The sequence below is a fragment of the Lepisma saccharinum genome, chromosome 7 (genome assembly GCF_977018435.1).
Source record: "Lepisma saccharinum chromosome 7, izLepSacc3.1, whole genome shotgun sequence".
In the NCBI taxonomy this organism is placed as follows: Eukaryota; Metazoa; Arthropoda; class Insecta; order Zygentoma; family Lepismatidae; genus Lepisma; species Lepisma saccharinum.
The window spans coordinates 80,198,202-80,221,512 of record NC_139235.1 but is presented as its reverse complement, the minus strand read 5'-3'; the positions used below and the strand labels follow the sequence as shown (position 1 = coordinate 80,221,512).

Here is a 23,311-nt window from a genome sequence, read left to right as displayed (position 1 = left end):
CGAACCACTTGTGCCTCCACCGGGTATCGAACCCGGGACCCCTTTGTAAATCAGATGAACGAATGTTGTATCTGTTCTTTTATTCTGTGAATTTAGCCAAGTTTTTGAGCAAAATACATGTAGTATCTACTGTCTACATTTTCACTCGTTACCAAACAAATTTCACAAAGTAGTTTTTATCAAAATTCAGAGGGAAGCTGACAGCAATGCCAGGAAGGGAAGGGGGCGGGAGCTTAGCGCACCCCCTGCCTGGTTACGGCCAGGGTGTATTACGAGACTATTTTTCGCCGCTCACCACTGACAGAGGTTTCGCTTTGAACAATGGACACCGTTGCTTCAGGGGCGAGGTTGACCTGCAGTAGCGGATAAGTGCCATAAATCCAGACCTAGGAGAAGGTTGATGCAAGGGAGGGGCAATAAAAATTCTGTAATTTGCTTTGCTTGCCGACAGGAAGTTTTGCAGGAACAATAATACGAGGGACACTTATATAGGATTCTCTTCAGCTGCTAGGAAAAGCTGAGAGAAATGGAAAACGGCAGACTCTGAATGAAAGAAGGACAGGGAACCCCTTGTAAGATAAACAAGTCCTTTGTATTATTCGCCGACACGCAAGCTTCCATTTCGAAGCTGAGGCCATTAGCAGTGAAGTTATCAGAGGGTTGGAAGCAGTGACGACGCCAAAGGGGGGGGGGGCAGGGGGCGCCCCAAGTCAGACACTTCGCCCCCCCCGTGCCCCGCAACTGAAGATAATTAAATATCGAATAATAAGAGAGTTCATTTATAAGAGCATGACAATTTTCACCCTTTCAAAGTGGTGTATTCTGCATGATATCACTTTCCTGCTTATAATACCAACTTGACTAAATTTGTTTTAGTATATATTCAAATGTGCGTGTGCGACTTTCGTTCAAGATTCCAGCGCTGACCTGGGCATAGGTGATTTCTCATTCATTTACTTCCTGTAATCGTCGCGATTAAACTAAGATTTAACCAGTTTTAAGAACTGGGAGAAAGCGTTGAATGTGGGTGGGTTTAAAACATCACGGATATTTTGAGGACCACAAAACATCATCTGTAGTACGGGCAGATTATTCTAATCGTGGGTCGTTAGTGACAACGCTAATTAGTAAAATACATTCAAAGTTGATTCAAGATTTGGCTGGTTGGTTGATTTGGTGTTTTAAGTTCACTTTATGCACAGAATGGCTAATCGGGGCTGGACCTACAGTTAAAAGTGCCTCCACTGGGTATCGAACCCGGGACCAAAGGTGATCGGAGAAAAACCGACACTACATATCAGTTGTTGTGGATTCATCGCGGTTTCTTACTATTCAGGGACTTGAATTTCGAGATGATGAGCCTGAGGCAAACCTTAACAAAGGGAATTACTTCGATACTCTTGAAGTTAATTTCCAATGAGGGGATATTATTCGGAAATGTATTGAACTTGAACCTTAAAATGCAAATTACACTTAAAATTCGATTCAAAACACATTGCAGGCAGGTTCGCTCTTTCTCGTACATATCAAAGTCGAAGAACTTCTTCCCACGAACTCCATAGGTGCCTGTAATTGTGTAGCACAGACATACGTTGGAGTGGTAGAGTAAGAGTAAGTAACAATGCCAGGGTCAGAATATTTCTTTTTCAGATTTTTTATCCTGTGATAACATTTCCCTGAAATGTGAAACACAAATTTTACCCAAAACTCTTCTGCGTTACGAAGATGGCACTAAAATACTCCACTTAATGGATTTCTTTGAAATGCTAGGAAAATATAAATTGGCATTTCACAAGGTTCACACTCTAGTTGGATTCTCTGTAAGAATTCCAGTTTCCAATGCAGCGTGTGAATGTGAAAGAACAGTTTCGTCCTTAAAATCTTTGAAAAGGCTTGCTCGAAACAGGATGCTGGATGCAAACTGCCTCATTTGGCTGTCCTCGGCATTGAGAAGAAATGTCAAGTCCTGGACGTACCAAAGGTGGGCAATGTGTTCTCCAAAGCACATTCAGCAGAATTCTCCTATAGGAGAATTGCACTTCACTAATTGACTTTCATTGTTTCTAATACTTAAGAAGATTAATTTCTTCCAACGTCACGTTCATTTTGCAAGAAATTAAACTCTTCGATGCACATTTTTTCGTCATTTATATTATTATCTTTATAACTTGAATATTTATGTCATGAAAGACGATGAATTATAAAATTATGAATGTCTTCCAATACTGAAATAGGCCACTCGAGACAACGCAACTTACGAATAAAAAAGAATTAATGCCTTTATTGAATATAATTATATGGAGCTAAACTCGTAATCAAGAAAATTTAGGCAGTAAACGTCCACTCTAAACAAGGGAAAAACACAAAACATCATACATGCATATAATAATAATTATTATTATTATAACTATTATTATATACGTATGTATATATATGTTATATATGTAGTGTTTTCGGGCGTTTTAATGTGACTGCACCCCAACAATATTTTGTTGCCCCCTTCCGCCCCCCGTCACATTTCCATGGCGCCGTCACTGGTTGGAAGTAAATTTATTAGGACGAGTAAAGTAACATTAGCTGTTGACAGTGTTACACCAAAGAACATGTTATGTGCTACTGTTTGTTTAAATGATACGAAATTTAAGCATAAATTTATAATTGTTGAGACTTGAGAGTTGTTTCCGCCATTTGATCATACGAAGAGGTTTTCTGAGACACAGAGTGGGATTATTTTACACATACATGAGAAAGGGTGGTTGTATTTTGCACGTTTTTTAAAAGTTCAGATAAAACGAGAATTTAGCCTTACTCTTATGAAAGGAAGAACGCAGTACAGGGAAAGAATAACTCTTCACATTTCTCGCACCTGGTGGGATGCAACACACATCCACAAGAGTATTGCAGGAATTCTATGAACAAGGATGAAGAGGGATATGTGAAATTTGAGTTACGTGCGGGTGAATTACTGGATTCTAATATTCTTAACGGTGATATTGTATTTTTTTAAGTCCACTTGATTTACAAATAGGCTAAATATCGAGCCGACCTTGAGTTTAAAGTGCGATCCGGTCCACTTTGTGCCTCCATTGGGTATCAAACGCGAGGACCCTTAATTACAAGACCTCGGCGTTATTACTACGCCATCGGGGAGGCATCCAATTTACACAAATAGGTTGATTCCAATAACACGTTATATGCATAACTTGATAATGATGCACTTTTGGTGCATCTAAACATATTTTTTTTAACTATAGCATGCCTAAAAAATTCATTGAAGTTTGGATTTTTATAACTTCAGGAGACACGGATCTGAAAATGTGCGATATAAAATAAATGCAGGTTTGCCTTCCATACGTGGTGGTTTTGTCACGTTTCTTCGCTTCGTGAAACATACACTTTTGCAGGAACGGCTTCTTGCATCCTCCTGGGGCCTTGCTCTAGCTTAACAAAAAATATATTTGTTTAGCATAATCGAGGGTTACTTATTCCTGCCGTACAAGGATTCTATTGCGACCATAGGCTTTGCATGACAGTATCAATGAAGATTTATGTACAGAAATATTAATTAGGAACGTTTTTTTCGTCAATTGGATTTAACATCATTTTTTGTTATTCAGCAAATATTCAATTCATCACCTTTTTTGACATTAATTTTCTTACCAGGACAGCTGTTTTTATGCACATTTTAGCGATCTTAACTACACGTAAGCTAGATATTAGCTAATATTCGTGCTGTTATATTACTATTCTTGTACCGTCTTTGTAACATTTCATGTAATAATAATAATAATTTAGAATTTAAAGAAAAAAGGTAAATTTTCATAGTGCACGAAAGTTCGACATTCAGATAGAAAGATGGTCTTGGGGAAAACATTTCAAAAGGATAGACAGTTGTATGGAAGCGAGAAAAAAACGCAAGGTATATTTCATAAGATACCTAGCAATCAGGAACCAACAAACCGCATTTTTACGAGAATATTAATGTCCTCATGATTAACGAACCTTATTTATTCTCACCACGCAATGGGTAAAACATTTAGAGCTTTATCTCACTTTCCGGAAAAATATTGTGTTTCTGCTACTTTTGACTTTTGTTGGCATGATATCCCGGATCACTTTTACGAGACGAGACGAGACAAAACGAGACGAGACAGAACCCTTCGAGACGGGACACGAGACGGGACAAACGAATATTTTCGAGACGAGACAGCATTTTCACGAGACGGGACGAGACAGACCAAAGTCTCGTCTCGTCTCGTCTCGTGGGCAACACTAATAGTAACCAATCAGAAGCGACCTCTAGGTCACGAGTGCAGCTGTAATGGCGGCCGAGTGAGATATAAACAATGTGTCACTTCACATTTTTAAAAGTCAATAACTATTCAACCGAGAGGAATAACGTTTCGTATTAAATGGTTTTAGGTACAAAAGAATGGCGCTGCTTAAATACGCACTGTATAGCGTTTACTGTACACGCATGGAAGAATATTATAGTTTTTTTTCAAATGTTAACACCTTGAACCCACCATTGATGGTGTAATTCGATGTGCCTTTCGTCCTGTATGTATTATACATTGTAAATGCAAAGCTTACCGAAATGTTCCATGAAATGCTTTCGTGTAAGGTACTATCTGTTATAAGATTTTTGAAATCATTTACGTAGCATTTATGCTAGCAAAAATGTTAATGGGAATGCTTTCGTCTAAAGCCGGCCTCAGAACTAAAATGGAATTGCTGTAGCATTGGAAAACATTGGCATTGGAAAACATGGGTAGCCTATGATATAACAGGAAAATGGCAAAGGGGATTAGCAAATATCCACGTGCTGGATACATAATTAATCGTTTTCCATTGACGTCATCCGTTAGCATGCAACATTAAATAATCGTAAGCGCAAAAGTTCCACCGAACGGACACACATTTCTATCGCAGCATAGCGTAGAACAAGACATTACGCATGCAATACTGATGTCATATCGATTACATTATTATGCTATAACTTAAGGAGCATGGCCAATTATGTAATATCATGCATTGTGCGCATGGAGGTCCGCAGGTTTTTTCCATGGACGGACGGCAAACAGTTTTTTCTTTGCGAGCCAAACTTAGGATAAATCGGGTAAAAAAAATGAAACAACGTATATACGTATTTATTGAGAGTTGTACAGCAAAGAACACCATAATTTAGGAAATGAACGATTTCAGTCTTGAGAATATATTTGTCAGGCGTTCGACAGTAGTCATATTTAGACATTACACAAAGTCTGTGACGAAAATTATGGAAAAGAATACTTATTAGCCTAATATCCATGAAGTATTTAGGATTGCTATCCGTTAATTGCGTCCTCCTCCGTGGCCGTGCTGTCCAAGGCGCTGTGCTTTGGGCTCCGACTGCGGAACGGCATGAGTTCGAGTCCGCCTGGGTTCAGTCTCTGGATTCTCGGCCTGTGTATAGGAACGGTGGCAACCCACCATCGTGAGGAAAATGGGGAGCTACGAGTGCGTAGTGTAACCCGGTCTGGGAAATCTATAACGGGCGAGGCATCGACGTGCTGACCCCACGTCACCCCATTACTGGTTGAAGATCTCCACACCTCTAGATAAGATTGTGGGAGGGAGACTGGCAGTCAGGAGATCGGCCTAGGCCCTTCCAGGGCTGTCGAGCCACGGGTTATTTTATTATTTATTTTATTTATCCGTTAATCGCAGATCTAACTGATTTCTTATTAACTTTATAATGAAGTAGTCCGCCCCTGAAATCTTGCCTACAACTGCTAAGAATTATAATCAAATTTGGTGTATTGGATTATCGTGAAAATATGTTCCCTCTCCCCGAGGTAACATCAAATCAATGTAGGAACAGACAACAGCGGGAGAAAGTACATTTATTAAATATCTCTTCAATACAAATCTGTTGTCTATGTTGCCAAGGACTTCATAAAACGTAAATGATATTCTGAAAGTCAACACCATTATCATATCTTCCCGTCATCAGTATAAATCAATTTTAAATTAGTAATTTCTAGACGAGGAGGCATGACATATATATGAAATAAATTGGCCTAAATGAATGGATAACGTTTAGGTATCCGAAGATTGTGGAATATATCATACTTTTTTCACCTTTCGGAACAATTGATATTTCCGATCACAATTTCCGTTCTCCATAACACAATTGGTAGTAATGCCTGGAGTTTCCTGTGCTCAGCTTGCCAAGGCCTACACGTCTTATTAAATGCTCTTTCTTATACGGACTTCGGCCTTTTACTTCTTATAATATCCTGTGCTCATTTCCTCCATTGTCTCTACATCCAGGTCTCTCCGGAAAGTTTAAGCAACTTTTAAAAGTAAAACAGCGATGATACTCAAGAATGTGTTCATTCGCGCATTGCACTGAGTAATTATGGGAAATTTATTTGTTTTACAACTGAACGGAAGGGGGGAGGAATGCGTAAGAGGAAAACAAATTGAGAATATCGCACGTCTTAATCTAGTTACGTGAAATTTACGCAACGGATCGCTTCGCATCGCTTTGGCCTTCACCGTCAGTGATTCTCGACTTTTGGCCAGTGTCGGTGTTGCCGTGCTGTTGTGTATTTAGTTCTTGCTCGGCTGTCCTTTGTTTTATCTTTCTGGATTTGTTCTTTTCTTCTTCTCCCTTTTGTGTAAATAGTGTGGGACTCATGTTTAATGATAGGAGATGGATATACAGCGACCACCAACGTAACGTAAGTAAAAAACTTACATATTTATGGGAAACCTAGCATACATTAGCGTTAGAAACGTGAAAGTAAGATTTTTACAGACAATGTAGAGCAGTTTCCTAATTACCTAAGACTACGAACAATCTGCTTATTCAAAGGCCAAGCCACTAATACCCTACTTTTGATTTCTTTGAGAGAAAAATATAATTAGCCTTAGATATTTAAAGAAAATACTATATTTTTTTTTAATTTACAATTTTACTTGTAAGATGAATTCTCTGGATGGACTTCGTGGACCACCAGCTTGGAATCACTTATATAGACTATGTGAAAACTGAAGATCGCCAGAAAGGAAATATCATTAAAAACAGAACTATATGTGTGGGTTTGTGTGTGTGTTATAACGCAAAATATACAGACTATCCTTAAAATTTATTAACAACTTCACGCCCTAATAACGTGACTTTCAATTAACATACAAAAGCATACTGGGGCCACATGATGCACCAAGTAAAAAGGTTTTTCTTTCCAACAAGATGGTGTACCACCACATCGAGCGAGGATTGTGAGAGATGTCGCCAATATGGCAGTTCTAATTCACGGATTCCCATTATTTACAGGGACAACAATAAACGCTACCAACTTGTCCAACACTTTGGATTATCAGAAGTGCTCTAATTGCCTGGCTTCCTAGGTTCCCTGATATTGTACTCCCGAGTTTTTTTTCTAGTATATTATGTCAAGGACGAACCATATTAAAGACAAGAATCACCAAATGGCATTGCCACTATTGACGGGTACTTGCCTCGGCGAATATGGCCAGGGTTGAAATACCATTTACATGTACGCCAAACCAGAGGTTCACATGTCGAAGTGAACCGAACGCATAGAAAAACTTGTTAAGTTTGTGCATTATGCTTCCGTATATCAATTACAATTACAATCCTTGTTATTGATGTGTGAAACTGTAAACAACCTTTATGTATACCCTATATATAGTGACAGATAAATTGAAGGACCTTTTAGATATTAATTCTGGGTTCAATCCTGAATAACATCATGCTTCTTCTCCTGTCTACTCATCATTCATCATCTTGACAAGGCACAAATGCAAGTATAGGGGAGCGTGTATGTGTGACTGAATGATGGCTCCTTGCTGCTAACCCACTACCGTAATCAGTCCGAAAATTATAAATTCTACAAAAGCCTACATTGGAGACACAATAGCTCAGTTTGTAGGTTTACTAGGTCCTTCACTACGGCCAGTATCTTATATAACTTTACACTCTTATCACGAAATATCAAACAGGAAAGAACAAATTCACAATCAGACACAGTCATAATCAGTTAATAATGAGGTTCCCGCGGATGAAGACATCACCGAAATATAGAACAGAGCGCAAAAAGCTCTTCTCGATTAGCCAAAAGTGGTTGAAACGCGAAGCAAAATAAACCAAATAAATCAATTTCACCCTGCATGATTACGCATTGGATACAATACAGGGTGGCCCAAAGAAAACTATACCCAACGAAGGAGAGTATTAGTATGTTTGATCAAGTACATCTGTAACATGTAAACTTGGGCAAATGCAGTCACAAGAGTGCCACACACTCCACCGCTCGGACCAGATGTCGGAAGTGGCCTTGACCCCATAGGGGAGGCACATGTCTGCTTTTCTCAGAATGTTTTGGAATGTAGCTTGAAGCTATTGGTGTGTAATATCTCAACTCCAGTTGAGATTTTGAAACTCTTGACAAATTTTATGAAAAAACAAGACAAAAACACTTCACTTAAAGAGTCTCTGACAACAACTCCAAAAACAATCTGATGATAAAAAACTGGCTTATTTTGGGCATAATTTTATTTGGGCCACACTGCTGCTTCAATGTACACCACACCCTTGGTTTGGTGCTTTGTACAATTCTTCATGATGTAATTCTCCCAACATCAGTTTCGTAAACAGGACAAAATATTTTCTACAAGATTTTTCTTTCCCAAATATTCAGTATTCAGTAACCTATAATATGGAAGTCTCATTGGCCAAAAATGGCAGAAAAGCGGAGTAAAATAAACCAAATCAATTAATCAACACACCCATGCATTCACACACACACACACACATTATTCCCGTTTGCGAATTTCTAAAATTGCACAATCGGACGTAATTAGCACGGCCAGCGAAGATATTCACCAATGCAACCATTTGTCGTGAGCACAACAGCACAGTTCCTGTTGCAGTTGTAAGCAGGTGCTCAGCGCTTCAGTTGTTTAGCGCAACAGGTAGCCGTAGATGATGATCGAACATTGGCGATTTCACTTACGGGCGAAAGCTAGTTCGAATAATTACTTTCTTCAAATATAAGCGAGCCAACAAGTCGTGACTTGGCGCCAAGTAGCGACATGAAGCAATAGTAATTTGCACACCCTTGTTTCGCAATAATTTTCTGTGGAGGATGAAAAAAAAACAAAAAAAAAAAGTTCTGTTGTACTTCCGGCTGTCACCAGGGCTGACTGTGTGGGGCCTACAATATACACGGGCCCTATTGCCAGATTTTTTCAGAGATCTACAATCAGAGATTTTGTCCCTTGGTCTGAAGTACAGATGTCCTATTTAATCACAAAATAAACTTTATTACAATAAGCTGTTGATTTAGGTTTTATTACCTAACGTGTTGAAGGTTTAAAACCAAGAATTACGGAAGGCTAATCATTTTGTCTGTCCTCCTCCGTGGCCGTGCTGTCAAAGGCACTATGCCTTGGGCGGCGGTTGCGGACGTCATAGGGTTCAGTCTCCGGGAATTTTCGGCCTGTGTATAGGACCGGTGGCAACACACCATCGTGAGGAAATTGGGGAGCTCCGAGTGAGTGAGCGTAATCCGGTCGCGAAGTCCTACAACGGCTGGGGGTTGGTCGGGCCGCAGATCTGGCTGCAGATCTCCACGCCCCCTTGGTGGCTCGCGTGGGAGGGAGGCCAGCAGTCGGTAGGTAAGCCTTGGCCCAATATTGGGCTGTAGCGCTATTGGATGTTTATAATCATATTGTCTAAACTATTGTCTCTTTTCATTTCCGATGTGCCACTGGTGCGACGTTCATTGTATCTAATTACAAAACTGATTGTGTTCAATATCAAACTGCGTATCATTTTACATATCAAAGTGGCAAGTTTTTATCATGTTCAGTAACTTTCAATATCATAGTTCACTTTTGTTTACTTTTCATTGAATTTTGACGCTGTAGTGAATTCACAAAATTAATATTTATCTTTATGACTTCACGAATAGTGTCAAAAGTCAGGTTACATAGGAAGTTTCTGACTGTGAGTGAAGAAGATGCTGAGAAAAAACGGAAGGGTGGATATTAACTATTTTTGATTGAAATATTTGAAGGCGAGGTGAAAGGGGTTAATATTTCCACAGACACCTAAATCTCAACCTCCCTTCTACGTAGTACACCCTGGACTGCATTATGCAGACTAACGAGGTTCTGGCGTCCGAACTTACTAGACTTATACCGGCTGTATAATCCTCGTGTTGTGTCGTCGATATATGTATTTACTCCCAGTGTACTTTTCTGCAGATATGACCCGGACTCTGAACTGCAAATAGACTGGTAACCTGAGAACCACGCGCGTCAAGTTCCTTCACACCTTTGACTAACACCTGGGCTATCGACACGATTAAAAATTTCCCGCTGATTCATCTCCCGGAACCTCCTCAAGTATTTGCCTTTCTTCCTGTGGAACCGGAAGTTACGTAGTTGGACACCACAAGCCAAGCTCCGTTTTGAGAGAATAGCGGCAGAACTCATGAATATACAAAAAGTGAAAAAAAGTGATTCACAATGACCGTAAAAGTGTGTTTTGTGCGTAATTTTTGCTATAGTTTAATTGCCTGAGTGTTACCGAACTCATTCAGTGTTGTTCAGGAAGACTATTATACGTGCCACAAGAACAAAGTTGGTGAGACTGAATTGTAAGTAACGCAACTTGTTATCTATCAAATTGTCTTGAGTTTTAGTTTGATTGAGTTTTAAGTCAACTTGTTGCACAGATAGGCTAGGCCTACAGTTTAACGTGGGATACGCACCACTATGTGCCTCCACCGGGTATCCAATTCGGGACCCCTAGGCGACGACTTTACCCCTAGGGTCTACCAAATTGTTTTGCACATTTCTGTTCTTTTCTGGTTACGACTCAACCCTACACCACTGAAAGAGAACTATTTGTAGATTTTATTTTGTCTATTTCTGAGCAAACAATGGATTATTTCAAAATTTTAACTTTCTTTCGGAATAATTATTACGTCCTTCTATTTTATTAAGATATTTCGCTCTCCGTATTTGGAAATTCGTATTGTACTGTATCTATTAAGTATTTTCATTACTATCTCGACTACCTCTGTACAGGCACCACTCGAGACTTAGTCAATAAACTTACATTTATGTACAAACACACACACAAATATACACATACATATAAATACTACATAGAACTTTCATAGTAATATAATTAAGCCTTGTTTCCATATTAAAAACACTAAGTTGCTGACCAAGGCAGATTTATTAAGAAATCTAAACACTTAACAAGTAACGTTTCAACCCTGTATCAGGGTCTTCCTCAGACGAAGAACTAAACTTGTTACTTGTTGAGTGTTTATATTTCTTAATAAATCTGCCTTGGTCAGCAACTTAGTGTTTTTAGAACTTTCATGTTGGTTATCTAGGAAATATAAGGTCTGTACCGAAAGTAATGAAAGTGGGCATAATCTCTTGAAATTCTTCATGAATAGCAAACGTTTAATGAGACTGATTTGTAATTTTACACAGAATTTGTTTGAATCAGTAGCGTACTTAGTGGGGCTACAGCCCTTCCCGAAATGTTGAGAAAATCAAAATTTTCAAAAGAAAGAAGTAAAGAACTTGATATAACCAAGGTGGTGAAAGCGAACTCCGCTTAAAACGACGCCCGATTACCATTTTTGCCTCTGAACAACGTTTAAAACAAAGGTTTAAAATGATAATTACAAAATATTTTTTACTGTATCCCACTCCTACCTAGAAGGCATTTATGTGATATGCACTTTTACAATTCCAGTCCCCCCCGTAAAAAAGTCCTGCGTACGCTAGTGGTTTGAATTATCAAAGCACGTTTTGTAAAATCTTTTGGTAACTATAAACAAACAATGATTGCCATTTACTAAGATTTATATTTTTCTTAGCTCTAAGCAAAGGTGCACTATTTGATTTCAGCGAACAATGATTTGTTCCTCGCCCATTTTAAATAACTGTTTGGTTGCCACAAACGATATTTTGGTTGTTCCAATCAAGCACGTATTTAGGGGGAGGGTCCAGGGGGTCCGGACCCCCCCAAAAGAATTAGCAAGTACATAAATTAAATAAGTAAAATGTATGTGTTTATCATTTGTTGTATACTCCATGCTCATGCTCATTTATTTCCTTTGAACTTACAAGGCAAGGATTAGATGGGGATCATGTGGCTTTGAAGGGCAGTACCAAAGAAGATTTATGCATACTACTTATGATAAAATATATAAAATATTAGTCAGGAATTTACTTTTCGTTAACTGGATCTAACATCCCTTTTTGTTATTCAATAAATATTCAATTCTTTATTTATTTCACATATCCTTGCTTTGTTTTTATACAAATTTTCGGTAATCTTTAATATGTGTGGTTATATCTCTATTCGTATGATCTATTTTTACCTATTCATGCACTAATAACAGTACAATATTAATTAATTTAATACTTATTAATATTTTAATTATAATTGTATTATTTTAATTAAAGCACTATTATTAATACTGTTGTTCTTGTTTTTAATATTACGATTATTTCTGAGACATATGGTTCGGACCCCCTCCGAAATATATTTCTAGATACGTGCTTGGTTCCAATCAAACTTTCTTCTATTGGGTTGGTGCGAATGAAATGTCCGGCCCAGGTGCGTCATTGCCAAAGGCCAAAAAAATCAAAACTACAATACCTGGTTAATCAAAATAGTCGCCGTCTGCAGCCACACACTTTTGTCATCGCTCAGCCAACAATTGGATTCCATGGCGAAAGAAGTCTGGAGTCTGCGACGCAAAGATCTCCTCAACGGCGTGTTGCACCGCCCGATCATCAGCGAAGGTCTTCCCTGTTAGGAAGTGATCGAGATGCTGGAAGTGATGGTAGTCAATGGAAGAGAGGTCGGGAGAATATGCTGGATGAGGAAGGGTTTCATATTGCAACTCATGGAGAGCCTGCACCGTCCTTTGTGCGACATGTGGGCGAGCATTGTCGTGCAACACGAGGACACCATGTCTGTGGACCATTGCTGGATGCTTGTGGAGAAGTTTGTGGTGCATTTAATGGAGTTCAGCACTGTAACAATTTGCATTGATGGTTTCATCTTGCCTGAGAAAGACATGATGGATCACACCCACCATAGACCACCATACCAGCAACAACACCTTCCGTGGGTGGAGAGGTGGTTTCGGAAACCGCCCTGGACGTTGATCACGATCCAGCCATTGTCCCGATTGTTTATGATTGTCATAGCAGATCCAATTTGCATCTGAAGTGACAATCCGATGCAGGAAACCATCCCAGTTATTCCTTACACTCAGAGAACTGCACACCTCCGGACGGCGAGTCTTGTTGACCGGTGTCAAATTATGTGCTACCCATGAGTCCAACTTTTTCACTTTACTGATCGCACGGAGCCGCCAAACGACAGTGGTATGGTGTATGCCTAACTCGTCTTCAATGGCACGAACACTTTTCCGAGGGTCCGCTTCCACGGGGTTCCGAGGAGCTCATCCGAACATGATGTTGGTCGTTGTCCACTGGGTTCATTTTGCAATGCTGTGTCACCGGAACGAGATTTGACAAACCAGCGGCGAATGGTGCGTTCATTTACCATTCCTGGCCCAAATGCACTGTTAGTGTTTTTGGCTGTTTGCTGAGCAGAATGTCCCAGTTTGAATTCGTAAAGACAAATCACTCGCAATTGTGTGTTCTCCATGGTGCACTTTCAGATGACCCTGTTCAGCAACACACTGCCTCCTGACTGTCTGGGTGCTCCAGCCTGTTTGCTGGACGTATACAGAGTTTATGACGTTAGACCCGTGACCTCAGTCAATCCCTGTGTTGTGTTGTTGAGGTGAGTTTCCCACCAGACTTCAAAGCGGACATTTCATTCGCACCAACCCAATATGTGTAATGACATTCCTTGTACTCCTATAACTTCTGTAAGGCCTGCTTTAGACGAAAGCATTTTCCTTAGCATTTACGCCATGACCAAAATGCTACCGTGCAAAGTGAGAAATTTTATGGCATTTCAGATGCCATGGCATATTTTATGACATTTCTCAATGATAGGCTCGGTCCGTAGCATTTTTCGTAGCGTAACTAATCAGAAGCGACCTCTAGGTCACGAGTGAGAATGTAATGGCGCCCGCGTGAGATGTAAATAATGTATCACTTCACATTTTTAAAAGACCATAACTATTCAACCGAAAGTAATAACGTTTCCTATAAAAAGATATAATGTACAAATCAATGGCGCTGCTTAAATACATACTTTATAACGTATACAGTACACATATGGAAGAATATTTTAGTTGTTTCAATTGTGAACACCGTGCTTCACCATAGATGGTGTAACTCGGCGTACCTTTCGTGCTGTATATATTATACATTATAATCGCAGAAGCTAAACGAAATGTTACATTACATGATACCTATCCGATATAAGGTTTTTGGAAGCACTTACGCGTACATACTAGCAAAAATGTTAAAGAAAATGCTTCCGTCTAAAGCAGGCCTAAGTTTCTCCCCCATTATCGCCCTGTATGTATGTGTCCGTGCGCTTGCGTGTGTGTAGATACATATGATCTTTTATAAATTCTAAGGAAGTTGGCTAAATTCAGCAAAGTACAAAATCTACTTTCTCTGCAGATAGGCTAATTAGACTGCTCATGCAGTTTTTGGTGAGATTTGATTTATTGGAGTGTTGTCCTAGAGGGTAATGAACCCGGAACCGCTTGTTTACAAGGAAATATGGTGTCCTTAGTCACAGGAAAGTCAAAATACGTCTCCTGAGGAAATCCCCGCTACAAGCATTGCGTATATAATCCACGCGTTTACTTCCTTAACGTCGAAGAACTGAAGAAAGCCGCCGCCACGAACGTGGGTGGCGATAAATAGCGGGCGAGTTGTTTTCGTCCAATCACACTCAACCTTCAGCCAATGGGCGCAGCTGTCATTCTTCACGTCTACTCCACGTGGAGTCTCAGTCACATGACTGTGGATACGCTGTTGTCGTACTTTGCAACTTCAATGTGGAGACAGTGGGAAGGTGCTTGTGCGCGGAGGGACAAGGTAGCGTAGAGTAGATGTGGAGAGTAGATGTGCGGCAACACTGTGCGGTGAATATGATTGTTGCAGCTGGTGGGCGCGCTCCGTGGACTTCAAAGCCAGCCGGTCATTAACGCATCTAGCGCGTCGACTATATACGTATATATGGTATATACGTTATTCGGGCTTCACTTTGGACCATAAAGAACTTTTCAGTAATTTCTGGAGAATGGGTTATTATGACTGAATCTATAGTTTAAAGTGTACCATGTGCCTCCACCGGGTTTCAAGCCCCGGACCCCTTGATATCCGGGATCGATACCCGTGGAGACACAGTCAGGGTGTCTAAAATTTGGTAAAAACAAAATTCCATGATTTTTCCAGAACAAGATCCAAAACTTTCCAGACACAGTTAAGACGGCAATTCATGTACAGTGCGTTCGTTTTGGCTCTGGGCCGAGATAGCGCGTGACATGACCGAGATGCCGGCATATTCGTCCCGTAACGTCTCGCTTATTTACGCACATATATTTAACATGTAGACAATTACATTTATATTGCATAACGAGTACTAACATGTGTTATAATAGTTGTTCAAAGTTGTTCACACGCTTTCTCGGCCCAGAGCCAAAACCAACGCACTGTATTTAAATGTGTGCAAGAAGGTCACTACATTTGTGGTATTACTTGCCACGTACTGACTAATGGTAAAGAAAAAAAATCTCATTTTTATAAAAAAACATAACAATTATATCATATTGATACGTAATTATAGTAATATAAATATGTATTAATCCTGATATTAATCAAACACAACACAAAAATTGAAACAGGAGAATGGTAAATGCTATTACTCACTCACTCACTGTGGTATACTTCAAAACATGACCCCTTTTTTATAGTATTAAATATGCAATTTTTACTGTAACTACTGCCAATCCTCACTATACCAAACTTAAGTATAGTTTGTCCACAACAAATTAAAAAATGTCTTGCTTGTTTTCTGCCTTTCTTTACTCAAAAACCTACTACCAAAATCTTGATTTTTCCAAAAACACAGTAAATTTCCCTGATATTTCCAAGACTTTTCCAGAAACAAGCAAATTCCCTGATATTTCCAGTACTTTCCCCAAAAAAGTAAATTCCCTGACTTTTCCAGAATTTTTCCAGAAAAGGAGTACAGACACCCTGACAGTAGTTCCGATCCCACTTTATCGATTGATTGATTGATTGATTTGATTTATTTCATTTCTCTTTTTGTGCCACTTTTGGTTAATTTGCGAAGATGGGGATGAGTGATGATATGATGAAATCGATGTATGGACACTTACAAACATCCATGCCCAGGCCAGGATTCGAACCCGGGACGATACCACTTTAAACTGTAGCTCTATTTCCGATTAGCCTTTCTGTGCATAAAGCAGACTTAAAACAACAAATGAAATAAACATTGGAGTTTGTTGGAGTTTGTTATGTCGTCCCTACAGAATACAGTATTATTATTTTGCAATGGTTAATAAATCGTTAAGGAAGAAAAATCAAAATGGCTGCGAAATATTTCAGAAGAGAAACTCGTTTCAAAAGTACCGAAACTCAGCGTGAGGAGGCAAAACCATAAAGGAAAAAAAGCCGGGGAAATTTATAGATTTTGCCACTTACGGATCATGTATTTAAAATGCTTAATAACCGACTTACACTTGACTGTAAGATTTTTTTTCAAGGAACCTTCACGACACTGCCGTGTGGCGTAGAAACATATCGCGAGGCCCGGTGCGAGATTAGAATGCGAGGAGGCCTCCCCATTCTTTTCTAAATTTGAAATCTCAATGTGAATCGATACACAATCTTCAGGGATACGTCAGCAAATTATCATATTTAAATAATAATAAATTACTGAAGAAAATTATATTTAATAATTTCACTCACTCTAATGATGTCTTTCTTTGTTTTCCGGGAGCTGAAATATGAAGCTGTAGGAAGGAAGTAAGAACTGCTTATATTATCCATTGCCTTCTTGAGTTGCAAACAACCCAAGCATTTAAATGCCTCACACTTGCTTCGTGGCAGTTGGAGGTGCTTTATTGTTAACATATTAAAATCGTGAGTGCAAAGTCGAGAGAAAGAAGAAAGGGCAAGACAAAATGCTTTTTATTCGAGAAGAGAAATGTCCACGCAAGTTATCGTGAATTTTTGCGTAAATGTTTCACATGAGAAATATGACAATAACTTTTACTTTTTCCGGGCCCCCTTAGGCTTAGAGCCCGCCCGCTTGTACGCCCCTGACCTATTATAACGTTTAACTAGAATTTAAAGCCAGATAAAAACAGAACGTTTTAATTTTATTGCCTACAAAAATTAGGCTTTTCCATCTTTTCCCCCTTCACTTCTATTTAATACATTTTTTGTATCAACCACATGAGACGCGAGGCCCCGGGCGGTCGCCCACTTCGCCCACCCCTTGCTACGCCACTGTGTAGTGCAACTATGTGCAACGTCCCCCGGTTGTACACCAGTCATCACAAAGTTAGCCCGCTACTCCTTTAGTCGGGAACATGAGAATCTGCAAATCATCAGGGCTTGCTGGGTAGAAAGGAAACACAACACTGTTTTCAAAGTTAAAACGCAGTTTTATAATCGCGTATATTTCATAATTACTTACCAGTAAAACAATAGAACATTCAATACTAACGTTGGGTAATTCCCTCACATATAGCGAAAGTCAAAGAACACAATTAATTGCTTACTTTCAACTTATCGGCAAGAAGAAAACTCGGGAACCCAAAATCTATACTTGAAGTCCCTCCGTTTCCAAGTTCTTATTTATTCTTCACCTTCACCTGTTTTTCAATCTCAGTCTGTCGTCAGGTGAGAAACATTCAGGTTGTTTCACTTCCTCTGCTGAGATGAGAAAGTGACGTCAACACGAACAGATTTTGACGTATTTATAAACATATATAAAAGTTCCAACTACAAATGTATCAATCTAACTATAATTATCTGTGACAACTTGCACATTATTTGAAGTAACAAACATTTTAAAAATCTTAACTTCTTACAAATATAAAACCTTAAACTCTCAGGTTCGTTACAATTGCCCCTCGTCCGGGGAAAATTTTTGAAGAAATTGTAATTTACAAGTTCTGAAAAAATTTTGAGTACATAAATACCATTGAAATATAGAGTTTATCTTGACAATTGAATGACTCAATCTTGGCTTCTCTTCATTTGACAACAGCTCAGAAAGGACGTATTTTACAGTATCCAAAACAGAATGTAATCGATGGTAGTTAAACAACCAATAAGCAGTGAAATAAGGCAATGATTTATTCCATGATGGTTTAATAGAAGAGTAGGCTTCCATATATCTAGTTTCTTCTCCAGAAAGACTTTGTAGAAAACGGTATAAGATTCGATAAGCAATGAACTGAATCAGTACTTTTCCATAGCACCTCAAACTCAACACTCTTCTTGCTTCTGGGCTTCTAGAATAATGCCTTTTAATTCCACACCAGCAATATAATAACTCCTGCTTATAGGAATCAATCCAAATATTTACTATATGGACCTTCTCTGAGAGGTCTACGGATTTATACATCCCGATTCTATCCTCATTCTGGACCTTTCGGATGTACCGCACTAAATATATATATATATATCTGGAGAATTAATCCTTCATTTGATAAGGAGTGGTAACAAACAACACATCAACTGCATTTTTCTTAATACTTATTTCTGCCTGGTGCAGTTTTTAGATAGGCACACAGTCAAAGAAAGTCAGAACCATAATCTTTTAAAATGGAAAACATCGATGCTAAAATTCATGCCACTAATATCATGTTCTACTTGTCTACCACTTAGCACTATCTTCTTGAGCCTTCCGGAAAATACACCAGTTTTATATTCGGATTTTTGTTTTCACTTGACTGCTAGAAAATACATTTTCGGTCAGCAAAAATAATCTACATATTATTCTTGTATTTTACGTCCCTTCGAGTTCACTTGTCTAAACGAAGAGGAGGCAATTAGAAAAGGTCGACGTTTGTTTGACATGATTGGGATCGCTGGTTTTGCAGAAACTCTCTAGTAGTCTCCACTGCTTCTTCCTGCTCTGAGGCAACGTCATGTCTTGCTGAGAAGGAACCACAATTGTCACCTCTACGTGGTGGAGAGTACCGTCTTGGCGAAGTAGGATTACGTCGTTCTTGGTAACGCCATCTGTCTGGAGAACTTTGCCTTTGTTCTGGATGAGGCCCGTAGGAGTTTCTCTGTCTTTCGTTCTGATCTCGGTTGAAGCCTCTCCTGCCTAATCCTCTGTTGAATCTTCGAGGTCGTGAGAAATTTCCTCCTCGACTCTCTGAATCCGTCTGGATATTCCGGATCTTAAAACTTTTATTGCCTGCAGCATCTTTATTCTTGGAGTCTTCTTTATTCTTCCAGGCATCAGGGTCATCATAAATATCGAAGTCCTTTAAGAAATGTGTCAATTCATCCACACTTCGTGGAGCGTGCGCCAGACAAAGATTCCGAATGCGGTACGGCAACTGTCCAATGATCAAATTAAGAACTTCACTCTCATTAAAATTGTCAGCTAGGTTTCTGTACGCTGCGTAGACACTCCAGGCAAAACTCTCTAAGTTGTCGTGGACCAGGCGAGAATACCTTCGGTTCCTCACAGCCGCTAGTTGTCTTTGTTTCGCCTTTTCTGATGCAAATTCATCCTTAAAGCGTGCGCAAAAATCAGCATAATTCACAAAGTTGTCCATATTACCAGCTAACCAATGCTCAGCCTTGCCGGTGAAAACCCGAGGTAATAATTCCAATCTATAGTGCTCAGGCACTTGCATTAAGTCGAAACTGACATTTAATTCACGCAGATATCTTTCGGCAGATTGAGCTTCGATATCGCCTTTAAATTTCGGAATGTTCGCGATATCAACCATTCTGGGCATCTTAAACTCAGTTCTGCGTCGAGGAGAAAACCCGCCATTACTATCCTTTTCTCTAGGCCTCTTGCATGTATCAGAAGTTGTGGTATTACCGGGGAAGAATGGGTTTGGAAGTACAACAGGAGGTTCATAGGCAGTAGCTTCTGGATTCAGTCCTCGGATTGGATCAGGCAGTATATCGGAAGAGGTTTCTGGTCGAATCTATAAATTATGGATCTTTTCCTGCAGTTCACTGACCCTACTTATAATTGTACCTGTCTGTTTCTGAATTTCGTAGCGAAGAGACACTTCCATCTTTTTAGCCTTCTCATGGAGAAAATTAACCTTTTCTCCAGCTGCCTTTATTTCGACTTTCTGTTCTTGCACTATATTTTCCATGAGTTCTGTTCGTTCACCAAAGGTTTTTAAGGCTACATTAATAGACTCTACAGAACTCTTTAATTCTTGAACTCCATGTGAAGGGTCACATTCAGATTCTCTTCCAGACTGGACAATTTCGAGACAGGTTTCCATATTCTTCTTCAATTGCTCTTGTTCCTTCTCTACCCGTCCTTGTCGAACTGTTAAGAACTCTAGCTGTTCTTCCACAATTTCCTTTACCCTTTCGTCCACCTTTTCAGTGACTTTAATACTAAGCTTTTCTATCTCTCCTCTGATGCTCTCTACCTGTTCAAGTTTGTGTTGAGAGAATAGAGCCTGTAACTCTGACCTTAGTTTTATATCTTCCTGTATCCTCCTTTCTTCCTGGTTTTCAATCAATGCACGGAAAATATCTAAGTCTTCTTTTCTCTTTCTCTCTTCCTCCTCTTTCTCTTTTCTTCTTCCTCTTCTTTTTCCTTCTTTCTCCTTTCCTCTTCCTCCTCTTTCTCTTTCCTTCTTCTTCCTCTTTTTCCTTCTTTCTCCTTTCCTCTTCCTCCTCTTTCTCTTTCCTTCCCTTTTCTTTTTCTTCCTCTTTCTCTTTCCTTCTCTTTTCTTCATCTTCCTCTTTCTCTTTCCTTCTCTTTTCTTCTATAGACTCAACTATGAGTTTAAACTCCATCATCTCCTTTTTTCGAACTTTCTCTATCTGTGCCATTTCTTTCTTACGCTGTTTCTCATCCTCCTTTTCTTTCTGGTTTCGTTCTGCTTTATCTTTCATCAACCAATCAAGTAGCCAGTGATCTGATGAGGGTTTGGTAGGAACACTCGTTTCTGGTTCTGACAAGCATGATGTGCATCGCATCTCTTTATTTTGTACCGACGTTACTTCCTGCCCATCACAACTACTATGAAACCTCTGCAAACATTGGCAACACTGGAAGAATTCCCTGTCATTGCAAAGATCATCACAGCATCCAAACTTGGTTTCTGCATCCATTGTCGTTCTGCCTCTGCTTCGCAGATTCATTCCTGTCGCGTCTTTCTCCATTCTACAACACCGTCTATGGCTCTTCCCAGTTAATACCTTCACTTTACTATCACACTTTTACCTTCATGAATTCCAAGGACTATCACCTTCGTGAATTCTATGGACGAACACTTTCAGTATGCACTAAATCGGGCATCACGTTTAAATTGCTAAAATAATTTCAACTCGAGCTCCCACGATTGTACCAAACTAACTGTGCACTCAGCCCCACGTTGGTGTGCCAAAATAACTATGCAACGTCCCCCGGTTGTACACCAGTCATCACAAAGTTAGTCCGCTACTCCTTTAGTCGGGAACATGAGAATCTGCAAATCATCAGGGCTTGCTGGGTAGAAAGGAAACACAACACTGTTTTCAAAGTTAAAACGCAGTTTTATAATCGCGTATATTTCATAATTAGTTACCAGTAAAACACTAGAACATTCAATACTAACGTTGGGCAATTCCCTCACATATAGCGAAAGTCAAAGAACACAATTAATTGCTTACTTTCAACTTATCGGCAAGAAGAAAACTCGGGAACCCAAAATCTATACTTGAAGTCCCTCCGTTTCCAAGTTCTTATTTATTCTTCACCTTCACCTGTTTTTCAATCTCAGTCTGTCGTCAGGTGAGAAACATTCAGGTTGTTTCACTTCCTCTGCTGAGATGAGAAAGTGACGTCAACACGAACAGATTTTGACGTATTTATAAACATATATAAAAGTTCCAACTACAACTGTATCAATCTAACTATAATTATCTGTGACAACTTGCACATTATTTGAAGTAACAAACATTTTAAAAATCTTAACTTCTTACAAATATAAAACCTTAAACTCTCAGGTTCGTTACATATGTCGAATTATAATGAAGTGATTCAGTGTTCGATTGTTCCTCGGGTCCCTCTTTAATAGATCCAATCCCGATCAGTCTATCTTAGAATAAAAATGAGCATAAAATAAACTTGAACATTTTTTTGCCAGTACCCGCTATTTACCATACAATTGAGCTTGTACAGTCAACGGCAAAGATAATGGTAAGCAAATTGTCCACCGTTATTTTCATTACTTTTTTATTCTACATCCTGTGTTGTTTTAAGGAATGAAACTATGTTGGTTTGAAGCAGGCATTGTTCTCTGCTAATTGACGTCTTTATTTCAATTCATTGTCATCACACTGTGTAATTCAGGCCGAATGAAAATGGTGGTGGACAATTCGCCTACTGTTTCTTTCGCCGTTGGGTGTACCAAAGTGCAAGAGATGAGTGTGAGGTCCTGTACAGTGGGATCCATAAGTATTGCTAGCAAATTGTTCATGACTATTTTCGTTGGTTTTTAACTCCATCCTACGTGTTGTAAGCAGATTGTTTGGTGTTTTGTGTCAGTTCTTGAAGCTCTCATTGCATAAAAGAAATGAACAATTTGCTTGGTAAAACTTATGGATCCCACTGTACTAATCATTTTTGAAGATGTCGGATAAGTATACGGAATTAAATTATTGTGTGGTGCCGGAAACGCAGGTCCATCGTGTTTCCTTTTGAGAACCACACGTGCGTGAGTTGAATGCAAAGAATTCCCACTTTTGCAATTCTCGACCTTGCGTGAACAAAAGCCGGTGTCAGCTTTGTGTTTGCGGTCTTTTTTTGCTGATGCAGAAGGCGATGCGAGGCGACGCGACACGCTCGCTTGGTATTGCAATGGAATGCGGTGAGCTACTGATTCGCCTTAGATGTTTTACAACGTTTTAAACTTGTTTATCTTCGAGAATTAAAACTATTATCTTAACAAGGAACACAGTGCTTATCAGCCAACCAAGTGTGACGTGTTCAAACTTCCCAACAATCGACTTGAATATGTAAGTCAAGGGCAACATCATTGTATACGTGTAAGAGTCCGATAGAAGGTGAATT

General features: G+C 39.3%; 1 protein-coding gene across 4 annotated transcripts in view; it reads left to right on the top strand.

Annotated features, from left to right (window-relative positions):
- LOC145990291 (uncharacterized) overlaps positions 1 to 23,311 on the top strand; it is a 66,949-nt gene that overhangs the window by 6,028 nt on the left and 37,610 nt on the right. For 2 of the 4 annotated variants that reach the window (XM_083125979.1, XM_083125978.1), the window contains exon 1: positions 6,573 to 6,728. The exons of 1 other annotated variant lie outside the window; for it this stretch is intronic. In XM_083125979.1, coding sequence (XP_082982105.1) covers positions 6,691 to 6,728 — 38 coding nt within the window. In that variant the 5' untranslated portion in view covers positions 6,573 to 6,690. Of the gene's footprint in view, positions 1 to 6,572; positions 6,729 to 10,491; positions 10,677 to 23,311 lie in introns of those variants that run through there. One more of the 4 variants, XM_083125981.1, reaches the window with a different exon arrangement.